The 22,903-nt window shown below is 42.5% G+C and overlaps 1 protein-coding gene across 1 annotated transcript; it reads right to left on the bottom strand.

Annotated features, from left to right (window-relative positions):
* Positions 1–12,002: 12,002 nt before the first annotated feature.
* galr1a (galanin receptor 1a) lies at positions 12,003–14,897 on the bottom strand (the record flags this gene model as incomplete). The annotated part of the gene is made up of 3 exons (XM_083926286.1): positions 12,003–12,356; positions 13,905–13,970; positions 14,244–14,897. 3 exons carry the CDS (start codon positions 14,895–14,897, stop codon positions 12,003–12,005), a joined length of 1,074 nt encoding a protein of 357 aa, XP_083782412.1.
* Positions 14,898–22,903: the final 8,006 nt, after the last annotated feature.

Genomic DNA, 22,903 nt, shown 5'->3' with positions numbered 1-22,903 from the left:
GAAATCATTGTTACAAAAAGGTCAAGAATTCACTTTTATGCCCAGTATTAGAGTTTAGTCTGGAGAGTTGTCAGTCCGCAAGACACTTTAAATATGGATCATTATATAAAACAGAGTATTTTAAAACAGAGCTCTATTTTTCATGTTTAATGTCATCCCCAAATCTCCCTTTGGAGAGCACTTGTATCCTCTGTTATGAAATATTGGATGGTTTCCAGCCTTCAGGCCTCCTCTGGTCTCATATCAATGACAAAAAAAGTCATCTGAACTCCGCGTGCTGCAGCCTGCCTGAGACAACGGGCTGTGGGTCCATTTTTACTTATTTATTATACTGACCAGCTTCTCAAACATTTAAATGTGTTGCTTTTAAAGAACTGTAAACTGAATCTTTGGATTTTGGACAAAACATGACACGACAAGACGTCACCTCAGGCTCTGAACTTGTGTTTTTCACCAATATGAGATCAAGCTGAAGAATAATCTATATACTAATCAAAAAAGTATATAATCGTTCATTAAGACGAGAGCTGCAAAGATTAATCGATTAGTTGCCAACTATTAAATGAATCTCCAACTATTTTGATGATCAATGAGTCAGTTTGAGTATTTTTAAAGAAAAAACGGGCAAAATTATCGGATACCAGCTTCTAAAATGTGAATATTTTATTTTCTTCTCCTCTAAAACTGAATATCTACGATTTACGACAAAAAAAGACATTTGAGGACAAAAAGACATTTAAGACCAAAAAAAGACATTTGAGGACAAAAAAAGACATTTGAGGACAAAAAAAGACATTTAAGGACCAAAAAAGACATTTGAGGACCAAAAAAGACATTTGAGGACCAAAAAAAGACATTTGTGAACAAAAAAAGACATTTGAGGACAAAAAAAGACATTTGAGGACAAAAAAAAGACATTTGAGGACAAAAAAAAGACATTTGAGGACAAAAAAAGACATTTGAGGACAAAAAAAAGACATTTGAGGACAAAAAAAAGACAATTAAGACCAAAAAAAGAAATTTGAGGACAAATAAAGACATTTGAGGACAAAAAAAGACATTTGAGGACCAAAAAAAGACATTTGAGGATTAAAAAAAAAAAAATTTGAGGACACAAAAAAGACATTTGGGGGGGGGACATTTGGGGGGGGGGGGGCATTTAAGGACCAAAAAAGACATTTGTGGAATAAAAAAAGACATTTGTGGAATAAAAAAAGACATTTGAGGACCAAAAAAAAGACATTTGTGGACCAAAAAAAAGACATTTGAGGACAAAAAAAGACATTTGAGGACAAAAAAAGACATTTTAGGACCAAAAAAAGGCATTTGAGGACAACAAAAAGACATTTGATGACGTCATCTTGGACTTTTGGAAACATCGAACCACATTTTTCAACATCTTCTGACATCTTATAGACCCAACAACTAATCAGTTAATCGAGAAAATAATGGACGGATTAATCAACAATGAAAATAATCACTAGTTGCAGCTCTAATTAAGGTCGCCGCTGCGTTCAGGCGGTCAACAGACACTGACAGAAATAGTTGGAAGGATGAAAACACATGTAGGAAAAGAAATGACAAGGGAAGCGTGTTAAAGTGCTGCTGTAGAGGTTTCTAAGATGTTTATAAAAGCGTCAAATGCATTTCAACTTTGAGTGTTAAAAACGCAGCTTCTGTCCAAACTCCAGCTGCTGTGACTCGTCGCGTCGCTCTTAAATACTCTGTTGCCTTTCCCCCACGTCGTCCATCAGCGAGCTGACCATCAGAGCGTCACTTCTGACAAACAGCTCATTGTTTCAGCCCAGAGAGACGGAGAGAGGGAGCCCAGAGTGGTGACAGTGGGTAATAGGGGACATAAAAAAAAATAATGATTAGCCTACTATGTAAATGGCAATTAAAGGACACTAAGTGCTGCAGGCGTTGTCCTTGCGTTTCACGGTTGGTTTTGATAGGAACACACACAGCTGCTGAAAGCCTCTGGCCTCTGACACTCATTTGTCCAAAGGAGGCAGAGAGGAGACACAAATCTGGCGCTACGCATTAAATCAATTACCTTTAATAGGAAAAGTGATCAGAGTGATTAGTCCACGACCCAGTATCTAACTATCTAACCTGTGTGTGTAAGAAACTACACAAATAAGCAGACGTTACTTTCTTTGCTTCTCCAGGACCCCGAACTTTGGAGCCCACTGACTCCACACATCCTGGACCAAACACTGATAAACGACGGGAAGGGTCAGCAGAGTGCTGCGGTGTGCTGCCGAGAACGAGCATCATTAGTTTTACTTTAACGCACGAGGGCTGCAAGTGTAATCGAAGAGGAGCCGCGTGAATCAGGAGATGACGAGGGAGAGGATGAGGAGGAGAAGGAGAAGAAGAAGAGGAGACAACAAGCAGCGATGGAGGCAGAGAGGAGGTCGTCTGAAGTCTCACTCTTCAGTCAAACACAGACAGGAGAGGGAAATTGGAGATGCTTTGCATAGAAGCGCGCTGCCACCTAGTGAGAGTTTATATGCAAAACCATAGAAACGATGGGGAAATGTTTATATTTCACTTCTGAAATGTTGGATGATGATAATAAACTGAATAGGGACATGACTAGATGAGCGGATTGCTTTTTCCTTCTCCTTTTTTAGACATAAAATGTTGATTTATGTTGCTTATTGTTCACATTATTAGCTGTTTTTTTAATACAGTATATCTTATTTCTTTAAATGATTAAAATATTATATTCTAGAGGCTCCGTATAGTTATTAGTTGCAGCCCTGATTCGAATAATTCAACAGAAACCAGTAGTCCTGTCAGTTTTCAGCCCAAATCTCTTAAATAAATAAATAAACGTTAACTAGAATTACCACCTAGCAGTTGTTTGCTTCAACCGATCGCTCAAGTTTCCGTTTACATCCAAACTGTCAAGACTTACATAATATATGTAGCCTCATCTCATCTTCAGCCTCTTATGCGGGGTCGGGTCGTGGGGGCAGCAGCTTTAGCAGGGGACCCCAAACTTCCCTTTCCCGGGCCACATTAACCAGCTCTAACTGGGGGATCCTGAGGCGTTCCCAGGCCAGTGTGGAGATCTAATCTCTCCACCTGGTCCTGGGTCTTCCCCGAGGCCTCCTCCCAGCTGGACGTGCCTGGAACACCTCCCTAGGGAGGCGCCCAGGGTTCATCCTTACTAGATGATCCTGAACCACCTCAACTGGCTCCTTTCAACGCAAAGGAGCAGCGGCTCTACTCCGAGTTCCTCACGGATGCTGAACTTCTCACACTAATAATATATGTAGTGAGGACTAATAATGAAAAAGGTATTACGTGTATTTTTTCAGCACAGAAGACCGGAACAATCTGCACCAGATTAGTGTCACCGTCCTCCTTTTCCTGAGTTATGACGTTGACTAATGGACAGAAACGAGATGATGTCACAGGGAAGTTTGACCTTTGACCTTTTGGATAGAAAGTAAAATCACTTTATTGTGTTTTTCTATTGGACTTTTGTGTGAATGTCATAATTAGCGTATAAATTCTTTAGTTGTGTGTTTCGTGAGGTCACAGTGACCTTTGACCTCCAAAATCTAATCAGTCCAATTGGACGCTTTGCCACAATTTGACGGAAATCCCTTCAGGGGGTTCCTGAGAAATCACCTCCACAAGAAGGAGACAGACAACCTGAAGGAATAATGTGTTATATGAGTTATTTTTTCAGGTAAAAATCAAAGAAAGAAGATTATTCACAACATAACTCAGGGAAAGCAGCATTTTTTCCTTCCAAGTTCACAATTTTGTTGGTTTCTTCTGCTTTAAAACACCACAAAAAGCCCATTACCCTCCATTTTATCGGTTTGCAGGAAAAAATATCAAAACCCTGGGAAATAAAACCACACCTGCACGGCTGGAAACCACTGTAAGGTTAAGTTTGATTTGACTTGAAACCATCAGCAACCATCGAAACCATCAGCCCTCAGACTTGACCCCGGGGTGAGACAGGAAGGAGGTCTTTGTCTCCACCAGTGGGACCAGTAATGAAGTGGACCGGGTCTCTCCGGCAGCTCCTCTCTGATGATCTCAGTGTGGACAAGCGCAGCGATTTGAACGTTAAGTCGCACTTCATTTCATTTCATGAGATCTTCAGCTGTTATCTGATGAAATTGAACAACCATTACTAAGCGAATAAGGCTCTTTTGAGTGCTCTCCCTAACAGAAACCCCCCCACCCCACCCCGGCCTTTGTCCACCGTTTTGAATTCATTGGCCCCCTCTCGACAAGACGATAGGAATAATCTCGCCAAGTGAGATTGACAGTTCATTTCAGAAATCAATATTTACAATTTACTTCTTTCAAAGTTCATTCTGGGAGAGGGCTCCATATTATCCACCTCCCAAATAAGCTGATCATATCTCCGCCGGCCCTGGAATGAGTTTCCTACCCAAAATGTGTCGTTTTTTTCCTCCTCCACCCTCTCTCTCTCTCTCCCTCTCCCTCTCAGAAATCAATGTCTGCGTTTGTGCGCTTTAATCTGGCCTCTGATGACAGTAAATCTTTATCTGTTTCTGGGCGAGCAGCGGTGAGCGGCTGACACCATTTCCCATCAGAACAAAGAGCCAGGCCTGTGTGGACTCTGGGAGATACATGGGGCTCTAATGTGGCTGGACATGTTTCAGCAGGGCCATTAATCAGAGAGGGTGACAGCCAGACCTGCTGTGGGTGTCGTCGGCCCAGAGAGCCGCGCTCAGAAAACTGAGGCGTCCGGGGCAGGTGGATAGAGATCAAACCTCGGGTCCTCTGTCACAGCGCGGGCCGAGATATTTCTATCTCAAAGCCTCTGTTTGCACTGGAAGTTTCTACTCAAAGAAATATGTGGAGGGTAGAAACTTTAGGTCCAATTCAGTCACCAGGACTTCATCAGGACAAGTGTTTGACTTATGGGCTCTCAAAGATGATGATAATAAGAGCACAACTCTGCTTTTTCATGCACAGCACACACAGGTTTAAATAAACGGCTTCAACAAATCAGTTCCTTTATATATATTTCTATGTTTATCATAATTAAAGAAGGTTATCTACCTGTTGAAAACTCAATAATATTACTAATATTACTACTAATAACACAATACCTTTATGGGGCGGCAGTAGCTCAGTCCATAGGTGACTTGGCTGGGAACCGGAGGGTCACTGGCTCGAGTCCCTGTGTGGACCATGAATGGAGCGTGGACTGGTGGCTGGAGAGGTGCCAGTTCATCTCCTGGGCACTGCCGAGGTGCTGTTGAGCAAGGCACCGAACCCCCAAACTGCTCAGGGCGCTGATCACTGGCAGCCCCCTCGCTCTAACATCTCTCCATTAGTTGCATGTATATAGGTCCTGTCAGCGCGTGTGTGTGTATTTCGAGCCTGTGTGTGTGTAAAGTGAAAAAATAGAGTGAAAATTGAATTTCCCCATTGCGGGACAATTAAAGGAATTCTTCTTCTTCAGTGCAATCTCTGCAGATACAATACACAAGCAAGAAATCTAGATAAGTGGATGTATAGGTATGTGATATAAAGTAGCAGAATTGTGATATTAAAGGCCCTGAACCCTTGGCTTTAAACCTTAAAGGCTCCATGTTGTGAAAAGTGAGATCTCCATGTTTGTTTTCTGTTATAAACGCAGGTAAAGGTGCTTTTTAATACTGTGAGAGTATAAAAAAAGCTCAATCCACAGAGAGATGCACACAGCCTGTATGTATGTCTATTTATCTATATATATTTTTTATGGGGATACCTAAAAGTCCACCTGCAATAGTCACCGAATTGAGAAAGCTATGGATTAAAAACACTCTTAGTTGTAATATTCAACCTCAAACCAAAAAAAACAACAGTCAGGAGCGTAGTGCACGAATTACTCCACACAAACAATCATGAGTTACTCTCCGGTGATGATTCATAACCCCCTCTGTATTAATAACACCACCTCCGGCACTGAAAGAATGGACTGCAGTAATATTTATTATTTAGCAGATTTACGACGCCCCCACCTACCAAACAAAACCAAAGTAGCCCACTGCTCCATTCACTGGGGCTCCACGGGGAATTATTGGGTGGTAATCTATCGTTAAACAGCTTTTTAGAGTGATGGATGGAAACGGGCGCCACCTACACACAATCAATTCATATCTAATTAGCCCGTATTATTTATGACACTTTGAACAGGCGGGGTGAGAGTCCCAGGGGAGGGATAGAGACCTCAGCTGCCACACAGGGAAATGAGAAATGGGAGAGGTTATCAGGCGGTGCTATTGATTTGCATAGATGAGGTTGAAATTAATTTGCCACCAGAGGGAGGGGAGACATCAAGGCTGATTTAGGAAACCACAGATGCACCAAAATCACACCAGAAGACTTTAAAACAAACATAAAATAAAGCTTTGAGCCCCAGAAACTGAATTATAAAGAGTTAATTTTAACAAACAAACTATATTTTTGTATGGAAAATAATTGATGACTCTAAAAATTGCCCTTAGGTGTGAATGGTTGTCTGTCTCTGTTCGTCTCTATGTGCCCTGTGATAGACTGGCGTCCTGTCCAGGGTGGACCCCGCCTCACGCCCGCTGTCAGCTGGGATCGGCTCCAGCCCCCCGCGACCCCGACCCCGGGATAAGCGGTTGAAGATGAATGAATGAATGAATGAATGAATGCATGAAAGCATTCCCCAAAACAAATGTGCCAAGACGGGAAATAAAGACATGAAAAAGAAAGAAAGTCAATACTTGTGCAAGCCTGACACCTGCTGTTCAACTGAGGTCATAACAGCTTTTATCAAAGTGGAGAAACACTTTGTTTGCCACTGCAACAGAAACAGTGTGTGTGTTAATGCTTAGTATCCCTGCTCACATGCTAAACTTATATCCAAATATGTTTTAATGTGACTGACTTTGTTCTTGTGAGCACATTAAAGTGCACAGGTTGCACTCACCTGGAAGTCATCGTGAGGGTTTGAGCCCCTGGAAGTCCTCCCTCTGCTCCTTCATGCTCAGTGAAGGATCCACCATGTTAGCATTTAGCATTTAGCATTTAGCATAACCTGCAGCACCTGTGGGTCACCTTTATCCAGGGTGTGTTTGATTCGTGTCACCTCAGCGCTGCACGGGTGGTGCATTGAATCAGTTATTACGTCAGAGGTTTATTATTAGATTCAACCTTTTTAAAACCATGCAGAGGTAAAATTATGATAACCATGAAACAGACAGACAGGTGAGCAGACAGACAGACATGTAGACAGACAGAGAGACAGGTGAACAGATAGAAAGGAAGGTAAACAGACAGACATGTGAACAGACAGACAGACAGACAAACAGACAGACAGGTGAACAGACAGACGGACAGGTGAACAGACAGACAGACAGACGTGTGAACAGGCAGGCAGACAAACAGACAGACAGACAGGTGAACAGACAGACAGACAGGCAGTAGGACAGACAGACGTATGAACAGGCAGACAGACATGTGAACAGACATACAGACGGGTGAACAGACAGACAGACAGGCGAACAGACAGAACGGCGGGACAGACAGACATGTGAATAGACGGACAGACATGTGAACAGACAGACAGACAGACAGACAGGTGAACAGACAGACAGCGACAGACAGACAGGTGAACAGACAGACAGACAGGTGAACAGGCAGACATGTGGACAGACAGACAGGCAGACAGACATGCGGACAGACAGACAGACAGACAGACATGTGAACAGACAGACATGTGAACAGACAGACAGGCAGACAGACATGTGGACGGACATGTAAACAGACAGGCAGACGTGTAAAAAGACAGACAGACAGACAGACAGGTGGACAGACAGACAGACGGACAGGTGAAGCTTGTTCTCTGCTGCAGTGGCTGATTCGTCTCATTTCAGTCCATCCTCACACCGGTCATTATGATTTTACAGCCTGGCAGCAGGAGGTGAAATTACTCACAAAGAGACGCGGATAAATGTAATTTGTTACTTCCACCTCTGAATAATAGTCTCAGGGACAAATGTGACAAAAGGGAGATAATGTCCTTCACACAAAGCAGCACATTAATGAATATGTTTTTTTATTATTATTATTATAAAATCATCTCTGAGTGACCGGAAAACTACCTGTGTGACATCGTGCCAGTTCGTCCATTCAGCTGATGGGAAATGACACGGTGCAGCGTTTGAGTGCATCTCATAATCGAGTCGTTCATGTAAAAAAGACGCTGAATGAAACCAGACATCTGACTTGTTGCTTTTTATTCAGAAACATAATCTAATGTAAGCTCATCTCCACCACAAACGTGTGTGAAAATCATAGGGAAGAACAATCACTCTGTCATAAAGTCGTCCAATGTGTCACAAAAGACTTAATAATAAATAAAATAAATATGTTATAATGGTAAAATACATCTGTTAAACGTGACCGTGTATTAAAGTGAAGGAGGAAACACCAGCACACACCTTCACACCTGATCTGGATCATTGGCTGATGTTGGAAACCCATATATAATTATTTGTCAAAGGGATTGTGATTACTGCGTCGTCTCTCTGTGCAAAAATATTCCACAAAGGAAATAAAATACAGTTCTCACATATTTTAATACACACAAATAACTTACTCACTAACACTCACTGACTGACTACATTAATAAATGAGTACCATTACTGTAAAAACACAGTTTGACATGCATTTTGTCAAAACAATACAACATTTTTATAGTTAAAAGTGATCAAAAAAGCAGGTTTTTGCATAATTAATCTGTCAGAGTCACTTCTTATGACTGAGAGGGAGGAGAGGGAGGTTATTTAAAGTGTAATTCCAGCGCAAAATCATCCCATGGTCTTTTCAGCACTTACAAACATCAAATAAGCCATGGAGACAATTGTTTAACGTGTATGAATTAACAGAGAAATCCGGGAGAGTCGCTAACAGCCGGACGTGGCTAACACTGATTAGCTCGGGGCAGTACGATGAAGGCATTCAAACGTCTTTTTTAACCATTAATGCTGCTCAAAATAACAGCAAACCTCTGCAGCAGCATGAGAAGAGTCCCTACACAGAAAACAAAGCACCAACAACGTAGTTAGTGAACCTGAAGTTTATTAAAAGAGTGTTTTAAAGACTTACCTACTGGCCCCTGTACCAGCTCCTCTCATAGTAAAGTCCATTCAAGTGTAATACCAAAGTCAATCCCAAAGGAAGGAGCCCATTGGTGCTTTGTTTTGTGTGAAGGGACTCTTCTCATAGTGCTGCAGAGGTTTGCTGTTATTTTGAGCAGAATTAGTGGTTAAAAAAGAGGTTTGAATGCCTTCACCGTGCTGCCCCGAGCTAATCACTGTTAGTCACGTCCGGCTGTTAGCGACTCTCCTGGATTTCTCCGTTAATAGTTGTTACAGTTGGAATTTCACTTTTGTAGGTCAAAATTATGGGACCATTTCAACACGGGACCGTCCTGTATTTACTGTGAACCCACTGGAGGTTCATTTTATGTATTTATAATGTTTATTTCTTGTATATCTCAAGAAATATGCTCAACATGGCAAAACACAAGGACATTCAGCTGGTTCCACTTTTAATTTACAGCATCTGCCTTGTCAATCACATTCATTAGCAGCTAAATGAGGCCTGATAATAATAATAATGGCCTCATTTACTAATTTTTCCATATAAAGTTCCTCATTAAGTGCTGTAATGTACAGTGCTGATTGTAATTACACTACTAGAGACACGCAGCACATCTCATCATATTATAATGAGGTTATTAGCTGCATGTACTAACTTATTCTTTTTTAAACAAGACTTTAAATTGGATCAAAATGAACGCAAATTAATCAGAGTGATCAGAAAAAACCACACGCAACATAGAAAACATCAGTGTCATTTCTGCTCTGTATATTGCTGAAACTTAAGTTGTGTCAGTTGCATGTTTAATATCTTTATTTAGACGATTGAAGAGAAAACACATTTGAATTAATGTCACACACAAAAACCAAGAAAACAACACATCCATGTGTCAAAAACCTGCCAGCTCCTCTGCAGTGAGAACAACAGTATTTACAAGTTATTTCATGTGTTTCAACAACAGCAGAGCGTCATATGCAACACAGAATATTAAAACGAGACACAACCTGACTGCATCTGCGTTAAAGAGACATTATGTGCGCTGTTTCTTTACAGTGGAACTAATTTCCATACGTGAAAGCATCTAATGCTTTTGCATGAAATCCCACTATTCATATGCAAATCATCTCTTTTCTGAGGCAGTATGAAAGGCTACAGTGCTAAACATATATATATAATGTCTGCAGGGAGTGCGGAGGAGCGTGCAGCATTACCTGTTTGCAAAAGTCATCTTAGTTAAAAATCAGCCTTGGGGATAAACAGGAAGCTGTACATGCAGTAGTGTCTGTGCAGATCAGAGAGCCAGGTAAAGCAGCTCTACGGAACGAGTGATTACATCCGAACGAGCCGTATCACATGAGGGATTACAGCTGCGCTTCACGCATGTTTGAGTACACGAGTAAAGAATTGCAATATCATTTATTCATCTCTGTGTATAATTCATTCATGTGCAAAACAAACACGCTGTATTTGTTTGGTTAAGAAGACAAAACCAGCACAAGTGAAAGTGTTTCACGTGATGTTTAACTTCAAGAGCACAGACACTACATCAGAGGTCCACAGTGACATAAAAGGGGGAGAATCCAAAGCGTGCAGCAGGTGTGACGTACGCATCTGCACGCGTGACTGTGCATGGAGTTATTTTAGAGAGAAATAGGGCGACATTATCGCAAACTGCCACGTTCTAATCCTTTCCCCGCAGACGTGGATTCACGAGTGAATCGACTGAAAACCACAGATGAAGATCAGATGACGTCAACTTGTTTTTTTCCCTTTTGTGAACGGCCTCTGGTAGCTCAGGTGTGACCCAGCGAGGGGCTTTATTTACCCTTCACCTTTTGTCTTTGGGGACAGAATGGTTATCTGCGACGCCATTGACTTATTTACATGTACCCGGTGCTCTCTGGTATAGAGCCGACGTACAGTATGTACACAGCAACCAACAGATACATCAAACAGTCGAACCTCCTGATGAACCCTATATGGGAAGAGAATGGCGGCTTTTGTGTTTGTTAGCGACGTAATGAAGAAGGAAAGGGAAAGTAATTGAATGACTTGGTTTGAAACTGAAGGTGAATCTTTTTAATCTCATTTTCTGTGCTTGGTTTTCAGGATTTGGGGAGATTAACTGTTGCCACACCCACTGGTTTTACCATGTTTGAAGCTTAAGCCGGTAACTTTCTATGAAAAATATGTTGTTGTTTTTTCATATTTGCTGAAATTGTCTCCATATCCTGACAGCACAATGAGACAGACGGTGTGTGTAAAAGTCATGTACCTCTGCCTCGAGCTTCTTCTCTCTGTCTGCTTCACGTCTGCTCCTAATGGCATCTGCTAGATTCCACCACCCCCCCGACCTATCCGCCTGTTAAGTCGCAATGTAACGCCCTTTCCAAATTTGGTTTCCAGGGTCCAGACCGCTCCATGCCTTGTGTTTCTACAACTCAGCAGTGCTGTGTTCCTCGTGGTTTGAACAGATCTGAATAGAAAAAAAAACAACACAATCGTCATTTTACCACTTTTCTATCGATGGAAATGTGTCTCACTGAAGAAAGAAGTGGAATTGTTCACAGGTTTGGACCAGGAAGTCTTATTTTGAAAGGGTGTTATGTCAGACTTAACAGCCAGGAGCCTCTGACACTGTCAATGTCATGAACAAGGCAGCGCTGATCAAACATGAATCGAGCTTCTGTAACTGTATTGATTAATTCTTGCATAAAGTGTTTTCAGTGACGTATCTGAGAGTCCTGTTTATGTGAGGAGCTGCGGAGAGAACGGGTTGCTTTAATATGTCGGTAACGTCTCTTTTAAATCCCACATATCACTATATACACCCAAGAATCCAGCAAAAGATGCTCTCAACACCAGCTGTGACATTAAAGCATTTTACTGATCTGAGAGTCGTGACCTTTGTAGGTCACACTGACGTTAGTGGACGGTGCCGTCTCCATCCTGCTGCGGAGCTCCCGGTGGCTGTGCACGGGACACTTGCTGGGCACCCGGCACCAGAAGACCTGCTTGTAGGAATTCCTGAAGTTCTCGGACAGGAAAGCGTAGATGATGGGGTTGACGGAGGAGTTGCTGTAGGCCAAGCAGTGGGCCACCATCCTGAACACGAAGGAGGCCTGGTTCAGGGGGAAAGAGCCAAACTCCACCCACAGGTGGACGATGTGGTGAGGCAGCCAAGACAGACAGAAGACCACCACCACCACCAGCACGGTCTGGGCCGTCTGTGGAGATAATGGTCGTTAGTGTCATCAAGTCACTGTAACGGCGCCGCCCGTGGACGAGGAGCAACACGAGATGACGATACGTGAAGTAAAATATTAACAGACACGTGTGTGTGAATAAGGAGATTAATCCTGGTTTCTATGGAACAACATTTAAGTCAATAATAAATAAATAAATTAGGCAATAAATATATAAACAAGTCAACAAAATTAAATAAATGAATGTGTTTTTACTCATTTTTTTAAAAATACGTTTTTCAAATGTGCTTTTGTTTATTTAAAGGGACTTTTATTTTCTAATGCCACATTTATTTCACTCTCTTTGAATGAATCAGTGCCTCATTTAGGATTTATTTAATATCATTCATTCATTCATTCATCTTCCACCGCTTATCCCGGGGTCGGGGTCGCGGGGGGCCTGGAGCCGATCCCAGCTGACATCGGGTGTGAGGCGGGGTCCACCCTGGACAGGACGCCAGTCTATCACAGGGCACATAGAGACGAACAGAGACAGACAACCATTCACACCTACGGGTGATTTAGAGTCATCAATGAACCGAACACCTGCACGTCTTTGGACTGTGAGAGGAAACCAGAGTAATAGCTTTTATGTTTATTTAATTTTGACTTAAATGGACTCTATACATTCTGCTTTTTATTCCCAACCAGACTATTTACACAAGGTCACTTCTCCCAAGGTCTCTCCACTTACTTGTCCAGTGATGTACAGAAGAATATATACAAGTAGGCTGCAATTTACAATGTCTTTTATTAATAATCTGCCAATTATTTACTCGATTATCGTCAAAATATCCAAAAGTAGTAAAAAAAAATGCCCCATTCCAGTTTCTCAAAATCAAAGGTGACACCTTTAAATGTCATGCTTTGTCCGAGCAACAGTCCTGAACCTAAAGGTATTTAATGTGCTGTCATATACAAGAGAGAAAAGAAGCAAATCCTCACATTTTATAATTTTGGGGCATTTTTGCTTGAAAAAAGAGCTGGGTTTTTTTCCATCAAGCATATTTTTCATCTCCGTTCTGCAGAGTGCAGCCATGTTTTTGTGAGCATCAAGCAGCAGCACTGCAGCACAGAATCAGGAAACCTTTAATGTCCCGCAGACGGGGAAATTATTTTGTCACAGCAGCAACAGAATATGAGAAAATAAGATAAAAAATGGCAAAAATAAGCAATAAAGTTAAATTTAAAAAGGGAAGAAATGGAAATAGACATATATACATATTCACATATTCATATAGTGCAGTTGTTCTTGTTTTGTTTGTTTGTAATAATGTAATATGGAGTGAATAAATATGATTAAATATGAATAAATATGAGTAAATATGTCCAAATAGTGCAAAAAATAGAAGTGCCCATAGTACAGGCATACTGCACAGTGCAGGGCACAGGGTACAGGATGAGGCACAGGGTACAGATGTTCTCCATCATTAAACCATCAATGGATAAAGTAGAAATCAGGGGTCACACTCTTCCACTTACATCATTATTACACGTTTAACACATAAACAGAAATAAACTCCCACTCACCTTCCTTTTGGAGAGCTCTGATTTTTTGGAGACATTCTTCAGCTTTTTGTGCAGATGCTTCAAAACCTGCAAGAGTGGATGATTAATGGCTGTTAATGGACTTTATTTTTAGACATTATAGACTCATATGCACGCACACAGGTAATGTCTCAGTGGACATTTGTCACCTTTCAAACCACTGCTGCTGAAAAGTCAAGAATGGTCTTTTATGAGAATGAAAGTCTCAATTGTGCATCGTGTTTGTGTGTAAATGCGCTGTGTGTTTATTCCAAACTGTGGAAATCTGCCATCAGCACTGGAGATGCATGCGCACATTCAGTCTGGTCCGTGCGCACTCACCTTCGCGTAGCAGACGGATATCAAAGCGAGAGGCAGAAGGTATCCGAAAACAAAAGTGCACATCACGTAGACTTTCCTCTGCTGATCCGGCCAAACCTCCCAACAGAAGGTGTTGTTGTCCTCCCTCTCCACGATGCTCTGGTAGTGCGCAACGGGAGCCGCCATGGCCAGGGACAGGATCCAGATCAGCACCACTCCGAGCATGGCATGCCTCCACACCCGGATCCGCGAGGACTTCCTGGCGTGCACAATGGCCACGTAACGGTCCACGGACATCGCCGACAGAGTGAAAATACTGACCAGCATGGACACGGTGAAGAAATAGTGGATGAACTTGCAGATGAAAGCCCCCAGCACCCATGTGGGCAGCATGTAGATGGTGGACTGGAAGGGGACGCAGAAGAGGAGGTAGGACAGGTCCGCCACGCTCAGGTTGAGGATGAAGATGTTGGTCGTGCTCCTCGGTTGTCCCGGCTTACTGCGCGCCAGCACCGTGATCACCATGGTGTTCCCAAGGACCCCGAGGATGAAAATAAGTCCAAATATCAGCAGAGAGATAAAGTTGTCTACACCCATCCCCAGAACGGGTTTAGCCGGAAGCCTGACAGTGTTGGTGTCGAAAGGCTGACTTTGGTTTTCCATCTGTTGCTCCATCTTTTGTTTTTTTATCCACTAATGAAGAAAAGTTACATGCTGGTGTAAAAGATGGAAATCCTCAGCAAGAAGCTCATGTTGCTGGTTTCTTTTGAATAAAGGTTGGATGGAGCTCGTGCATCTGCGGGCTGCTCCCCTGCCTTCACGAGCAACGTCACCATGTGGCGCGCAACGCATCCCACCAATACCTGTCCACTGTCTCCAGCGACCTGCAGCCAGGGGGATGCAGAAGTCCTCTTATCCACTGTTAAAATCATAAACAAGCATGCAGTCTATTAAACAAACACATAACCACATGACCAAATAACATATATTCAGATATAATACACATGTCTCACTTATTTTCACAGAATGAGAAAAGTGGAAATGTGTTGTAATTAAGAAAATTCACCAACTGAAGTCCTGTAATTATTTTACACGACAAAAATGTAAGAATTCAAAAGTGTTGTATTGTAGGATTTATTTTAATAAACTAATGAATCTGTCCCTCAACAACAAACAGAAGCTGTTTACTTTTCCCGCAGAGTCGCTTCAATCTGTATTAATGGATTTGAGCATTTTCTGATAATGATTCTGTGAAGCATGAACATTAAAGGGGACAAACTCATTCAGATGCATTATAATATTTATATCAGCTGCAGTAAAATGTCCTTCTCACGTACCAACACTTAGGGCGCACTCACACTGTCCAACCGTACCGTGCCCAAACAGGTTTTACGGGTAAAGTCGAGTTCGTTTGACCAGTGTGAGTGCAACCGTACCGCCGCTTAGCTGCGGCCTGCTTGCCGTCCATAGCCTCTCAGCGTCTCTCAGAAGTCACACAAATGTATGCAAGTGCAAAATTAAATGAGTATATCTGTCCCCTTAATGTTCCTTAAATATTGAAGAGTTGTCCTGTAGGGAACATTTTGATTTAATCCTTCTTAAATGTCCTTTTCTTAAGGGTCAAATACTCAAAGTGCACGCTCTCAGAGAGTAAATACTTCATCATGTTTCTCATTCCCATCGATGGTCCTCAGCCTTCAGCCTGTTACCTGCTCTGACCAGGTCTGGGAACAGCTGTATTCTCATTATGCAAGCATGTGGATCTCAGGCGGAACAATGCTGAGAGATCTGCACGGGGGATAACCATCTGGAAATGACGGCAGAAGTGATGCACAGGCTATGTAACCTGAGAGCAGAGGCTGATGTTATCTCGTGGTCCAGTTGTCCTCACACGATTGTAAACAGTTTTGGCTGTTATTGTTTTTACGCCTGATTAATTTGCTGGTGATAATCAGGTAAGTCCAACACAGCGCTGTATGATGATGATGGTGATGGTTCTGATGATGATGAAGGTGGTGATACTCAGCTCTTTATAAACATTAATAGCAGTCATTATATCACAGGCTCATTATACTTTGGGGAGCAGTTGTTTTGTAATTGGTTTATGTCCTGAAGCAGCCTGAAGTTTCCATGGCGACTCTTTACTCCATCGACCGAGATGTTATCCATCTCTCCGCTGGGGAGATGAAAGGCACACAGAAGCCTTGAGACAATTTTCCAAGAAAAATATCAATTATTCCAGCAGAATTGTGAAGAAATATAAAGCACCACGGACATCTCATCTGTCACCAGCTCATATCACTAAACCAGTGACAGCTCATCTGTTCCAATGAGAACAACATCCCTCTTATGTGCAGATTTGTGCACTGAAAGTTCTCTTCAAGACAAAAACACTAATCTGGGAACAGTCTTGTTGATTACAAATTGCATCCACTTCCAAAATCAGCCCAAGAACCATCCCTGAAATATCATCATGTAACCATCCCCCACCAGTAAAGCCAATGCCAGTCCGAATTCTTGTATGGAAATATGCGAGTTGTCTCCTAATAAACTCAGCTTTTTATCAACCACGACAACAACGCTCTTATTTCTTTGTGTGTGGAGACGCCTTCTTTAGCGGCAACTAAGGGCGCACTCACACTTTCTATCCGTACCGTGCCCCGGGATTTAGGGTACTTGTCCCCCCCTCCCTCTCCCCCCACAGCCCAGGCCTGTTTGTACTCACACTACCTGGGTCTCGCGCGAATGCTTCTTGCTGCCTATACGTCATCACACCGTAATACGTCACACACGTTGATCGATGTCATTGCGATGCGTCGCTTTGTTTACAAATCTTTCCATAGACCTCGGAGGTTTTTGTGCGTCTTGTCGACTGTTTTTAAATATTTTCATCGACCAAATCTGCAGTAAACACTCCACCTCCGCATCACACCAACGTGAACCTTTCACCGCAATTGTTATAATGTCCGTGCATGGTCCCTCCATCTTTCTTCTATGTCCGAACAGGCGCACATAAAATGACGTCAGAACCTCCGTAGGCCTCGCGCTTGTACACTTGCACATGCTCTTGCTTGTACATGTGCAAACGTGCTTTAAAAAAGCCCACCTCTCCCAAACGAGCCTAGGCGCGGTACGGTTGCACTCACACTGGTCAAAGGAACTAGACTTTAGCCGTGAAACATGCTGGGGCACGGTACGGACGGACAGTGTGAGTGCAACCTTACACAGAAGCAGTTTTGAGTATTTTGCCGGGTGTTCATGTCTGTCCGTCTGTGGACATATTCTATCACCACAAATAGCATTATAACTACAGTTGAGATCAAAATGAAGGCTGAGTTCAAAGCTGGGTGTGGTCCGAGCAATCACTCTCACCTCTGGACCGGTTTGGTGTTGAGGCCGATGTGATTCCAACGCAAGGTGGTCGCTAGTTTTGTTAGTATTGCAGTGTATTCTCACAACAAGGTTCATACAATATTGTACGAAAAGTTCTGCACAAAAATTTGCATGAAAGGTCGACTGTTAGAAGACGTCGGACCAGAAAAGGCTCAGGGCCGTTGCTTTTGGTGTTGGTTTGACACCAAAACTACCGTTATGTGACTGGGTTTAGCCAACAGAAGGTGACAGTTAGAGTTAGGCATGAAAACCACTTAGTTAAGCGGGAAACAAACCACCGGGTGCAAGTCCACACAAAATAAATATGTGGAGAATGCACAAACTACTTTGAGTTACTATTCATTGATGTATGAACGAAAAACAGCCTCAATACTGTCATTCGTTTCTCCGATAGAGAGCTGGAATGACGTATTTTGGAGGTTAGCATCACCCTGGTTGGACAAAAAGCCAACAGCATTTTGGATTAGTGCAAAAAAAGCAACTGATTCACAAATGAACAACACTTTTATCATTTTTGAAGCTTAAATGTCACGGCCAGAAGTAAGAAGCAAATGTTGAACTATAAACACACTACACCCATTAGCTTCTAAGTGATTTCACTTGTACGCCGATGACGTCCGTTGTCTCATTTTGCTACTTTTGAGGCTTCTAACCAAAAACACAATGACTTTGAGTCGGGTGAACCTGAGGTGCAAAAACACTAACTCACTTCTTGGTTTCAGGGCTCACTCCTGCAGCACTCTGTTGTAATTGTACGACTACTTCCTCTGCACGTTCAACACCCACCAACTTTTCTTTTCTTCAGGCTAATCAAGAGTCCAAGGACAGAGAGTGCTTTTGTGCCGTTATGACTCAACGGAGACACCTGCTTTTGTTTCAATCGACAGCAGGGTGTGATGAAGAGAAGGAGTCACAGAGAAGCTTTTAAGTGGACTAAAGAAATCTTAAAGGGCGGAATAACAACTCCCTCGTTTTTTGTTTCAGCTTTGTACATTGATATCATCTCACAGTACCTCCTCTCCCTCCCAAGGCTGCGATCGTTCTTACCAAGCTCGTCGGAGACTTAAGAAAATAAGCCGCTCTGGACCTTGATGCTCGTCCTCTCAGGTGGTTGGCCCTTTAGCTCAGACCTGTGGTTACCATGACACTGAGCCAGAGGAGACCACAGCAACAGCACATCCATTTATCCCAATCATTTGAAATGGGCTCACCTGTTGCTAAATAGCTGGGAGCCACACAGATTGCCATTTGGTTGATTTAGACCACAGTGTTTGTTCTGTTTGGTTGTGTTCGGACTTACAAACAGTCGTCTGCAGATAATGATTTTGTTTATGAGGAGGAGAGAGTCTGATACTGGAGTTTAGACGAGTAAAAACTCTTTTCTTTTAACAACCTGGATCATTTTCAAGTGGTCGACTACAGTTTGTAATGAATACATTTCTTTTGTTTCTCAAATATATTCTCATAATAGCAGACATGTCTCAGATGAAACAGTTTCACGCCAAACTTCTTTCTTTTTTTAATTGTGCTGCAGCCGATTTTTCCATGTCATTCACTTTTGGCTGGACCTAGAATCTCGTTTCCATCCTTTTAGAAGTTAAAAATGCTGAAATCTGTAAATAAAAGATAAACATACAAGCCACCAAGGATAATGTGTGGTTAGAAATACAAGATAAAAACAAATAAAAGCATTGAAATACTCAGAACTTTACATTTAGTCCCTTAGTTCTTGACTGTTTGAGTTTCACAAAGGTGCATTAGAGATTCATAAGTATTAAGTAATATATATATAATCTCTTAATAGATCTTTAGTCTAACACAGTTATTCCAGTAGAGTTGTTTGTCTAAGATGAGATCTGTGTCGCGTGAAACTAATGAAAAACACATTTGCAGGAGAAAACTTCTACCGTGCTCAGAAAGTGATGATGAAGTTGATCCCAGCGTGTTTAAGAATGAGAGAAAAGCTGTAAATAATCGGGTGTTTGTTATATTTTGTCCACCTGCTGTATGTCCCTGCACGTCGCAGTTCCTCACACCAGCAGTAGAGGGAGTGAGGGAGGTTTGCCTCGCACGTCTTCACAATGTGATCCATCTCCCTGAAGTGACACCGTGTCCAGTGCAAAGACACACAGGTCTGTTATCAGCCGGTGTCTGGAGCCAGAGGACATTTCTTTCTCATTTGCTGCGGATACACGTGTCGAGCATGTATCACACACACAGGGTGCCGGCGTCTGAGCTCTGTCACTGAAGCAAACGCAGATTAAAGTTGTTTACTCAGTCGCACACACTCGCTCACATGTTGTGTGATGCAACATCCTGCAGGAAGCAACATGGCGGTTCATAAAGTATGAAAGTGAAATGTTAATCTGGGCTGAGGACATGCTATTTTCAAACACGGCATCTGAAGTCGCTTGTTCTAAATGTCATCTTCGAGATAGTTCATACGGCTGCGAAGGCAACAACATGTTCTCGGCTGTGACTGCGGATAAATACATAACATGCAGCTTCGCTCTTTAATAGGAAATAAATGACAGTCTTTGTGAATTTCATCAGGTGGGAAAAAAGGTCCAGATTTCCACTGGTTTAAAAAAAAGTATATTTAGGAAAAGAAGCATTTGCACTATTTTTATTGTGGTCGTTTGACGTCTATTTTTAATCATTTGTATCTTTTTGTTGTTGATTGACGTCTATTTTTAATCCTTTAGCGTGTCATTGTCATCTTTTTGTGTCTATTTTTAGTAACTTTTCATGTCTTTATCGTCGTTTTGCATCCCTATAGTAATCTGCGGTCATTTAGCATCTCGTAGTGATAATTACGTGTTACTCGGAGTAGAGCCGCTGCTCCTTTGCGTTGAAAGGAGCCAGTTGAGGTGGTTCAGGATCATCTAGTAAGGATGAACCCTGGGCGCCTCCCTAGGGAGGTGTTCCAGGCACGTCCAGCTGGGAGGAGGCCTCGGGGAAGACCCAGGACCAGGTGGAGAGATTATATCTCCACACTGGCCTGGGAACGCCTCAGGATCCTCCAGTTAGAGCTGGTTAATGTGGCCCGGGAAAGGGAAGTTTGGGGTCACCTGCCAGAGCAGCTGCCCCCGAGACCAGACCCCGGATAAGAGGCTGAAGATGAGATGAGATGAGATTTCACTGAATTTTTCATCTACAGTCTTTTTGTCTTTTACTGTAAACTCTGAGGTGTGCTGGCTACTTTTTCCCAAATCCATTCTTTGGACAAACACATGAATATGTTTTCCCCTTTTCATGAAAACAAAAATATACAAATGCCAGGACGCTGCAGATGTTTGTTGTGCTGGAAATAAAGAAAACAACAGGTGGTTGGCCCAGAACTACACTTCACATGTTTCTATAAAAGCATCACAGGCACAGTGAGGGAAACCTGTGAAATGTTTTTATTATTTGAAAAACAATAAGGCTGCACTGTGTTTCAGAGCCTCTCACGTATGTGTTCGAATAAACCAGTACAGAACATCGATGGATCAATCCGGCTCATTCTGCCTCAGAAATGCAGCTGCTGCAGCATTTCTTTTATAGAAATGAATTCCTGTTAGTCCACTTCTGTGAAGCAGCTTGTTGTTCAGTGACCTTGGTTGCCTACCAACATGTTGTAGTCAGGCTCCAATAGACCGGACCAGTCCAACACATCAGCAGGGCCTAAACCCACTGATGCGGCTGTGACCTGGGGCACCACAGCATGAGAGCGTGAACATGTTTCTCATTCTTGCACAACGCATTCTCATCAACAGGTTCATATGATACCCTGTGAAAAGTTATGCACAACAATTTGTATGATATCTTAAGAAATATGAAATAAAACGGGTAGTGGGGAGGCACAGTGGTGTGGTGGTTAGCGCTGTCGCTGGCCCTTCTGTGTGGAGTTTGCATGTTCTCCCCGTGTCTGCGTCGGTTTTCTCCGGGTTCTCCGGTTTCCTCCCACAGTCCAAAGACGTGCCGGTGTTCGGTTCATTGATGACTCTAAATTGCCCGTAGGTGTGAATGGTTGTCTGTCTCTGTTCGTCTCTATGTGCCCTGCGATAGACTGGCGTCCTGTCCAGGGTGTACCCCGCCTCACACCCGATCAGCTGGGATCGGCTCCAGCCACCCCGCGACCCCTATAGAGACAAGCGGTGGACGATGGATGGATGGATGGAAAACTAGAAGTGGTTGGTTACATGGTTACATTAAGGCAACAAAAGTTGGCGGTTAAGAATCAAAACAATTTGGTCAGGATTAGAAAATAGCAGGTGGTTTGTCTTAGTACTTCAGGGACACTTCCTGGTACTTCCTGGTTCAAAGTCCTGTATTTGGGACCCAGCCACCAGCCCAACCCCAGAGTTTAGTGCTCCAGCAATACATCAAACATGGATTATGTAAAAGTTTAAGTTTCTTCTTGTCAGACAAGTTAGTTGTATGGTAAAGACGTCCTCTTACCTTTTCCTAGCTGACAGTTTCGTCTGTACTCCGGCCTGTTTACTTCCAGGTATGACGCGTTTTATGAAAACAGCTGACTTTCAAAATGGATAAAGAAGACATTAGGGATACAATCGATCTAAACATGGACTGCATATGAATAACAGTACATTATGTTCGAACAGTGAATGAGAGCAGCCTGATTTGCAGCCCCCATACTAAACAGGCTGTGTGTGCATCAGGTGCATGGCAGACATTTCTATATCCAGAGCAGGAGATTTGTGAGAACACATCTGTGAATCTAATTAATATGAAGCAGCAGGGGTGATGATGTTTTGTTATGAGCAAAGGATGCTGTGATGTGTCATTTGCACCTTATTTCACAGGTGTGCGAGGAAGAAAAATAGCTAAGACACAGAACGAGAAGGACGGATTACTGTGAAGTTAGAAATTCAATATTTCAGGAGTCGATTCACACATTTTTATATGAATAGCTTAGTTTAGTTGTAGTTTAGTTAATTCACAGATACCACTTCAAAGATAATATAGTATGATACAGTTGGTATTACAAAGTTAACTGGGTCGAGTGAACGGGTCTCCCAAAGGAAGCTAGAAAAGCTTATAGACGGGGACCCCGTGGTTCCTGAAAAGGTCGTGGTACAGTCAAAAATATACACAGTTTCCACCTGTAAGCAACAATAATGAGTAATGATAAATAGATAGTAATAGTAATAATAGAGTAAATGCACGCAAAAGCACCAGAACATGCATAATTAATACATAACATGCACATACAATCATACGCATACATCCCAGTTGTCCATGAGGAAACAGTTCTATATTAGATAGAGCTTGATAGGTGGTGA

The sequence above is a fragment of the Echiichthys vipera genome (genome assembly GCF_963691815.1).
Source record: "Echiichthys vipera genome assembly, chromosome: 13".
NCBI lineage: Eukaryota > Metazoa > Chordata > Actinopteri > Perciformes > Trachinidae > Echiichthys > Echiichthys vipera.
The sequence above is the reverse complement of the archived record's forward strand: the minus strand, read 5'-3'. Positions and strand labels throughout refer to the sequence as shown.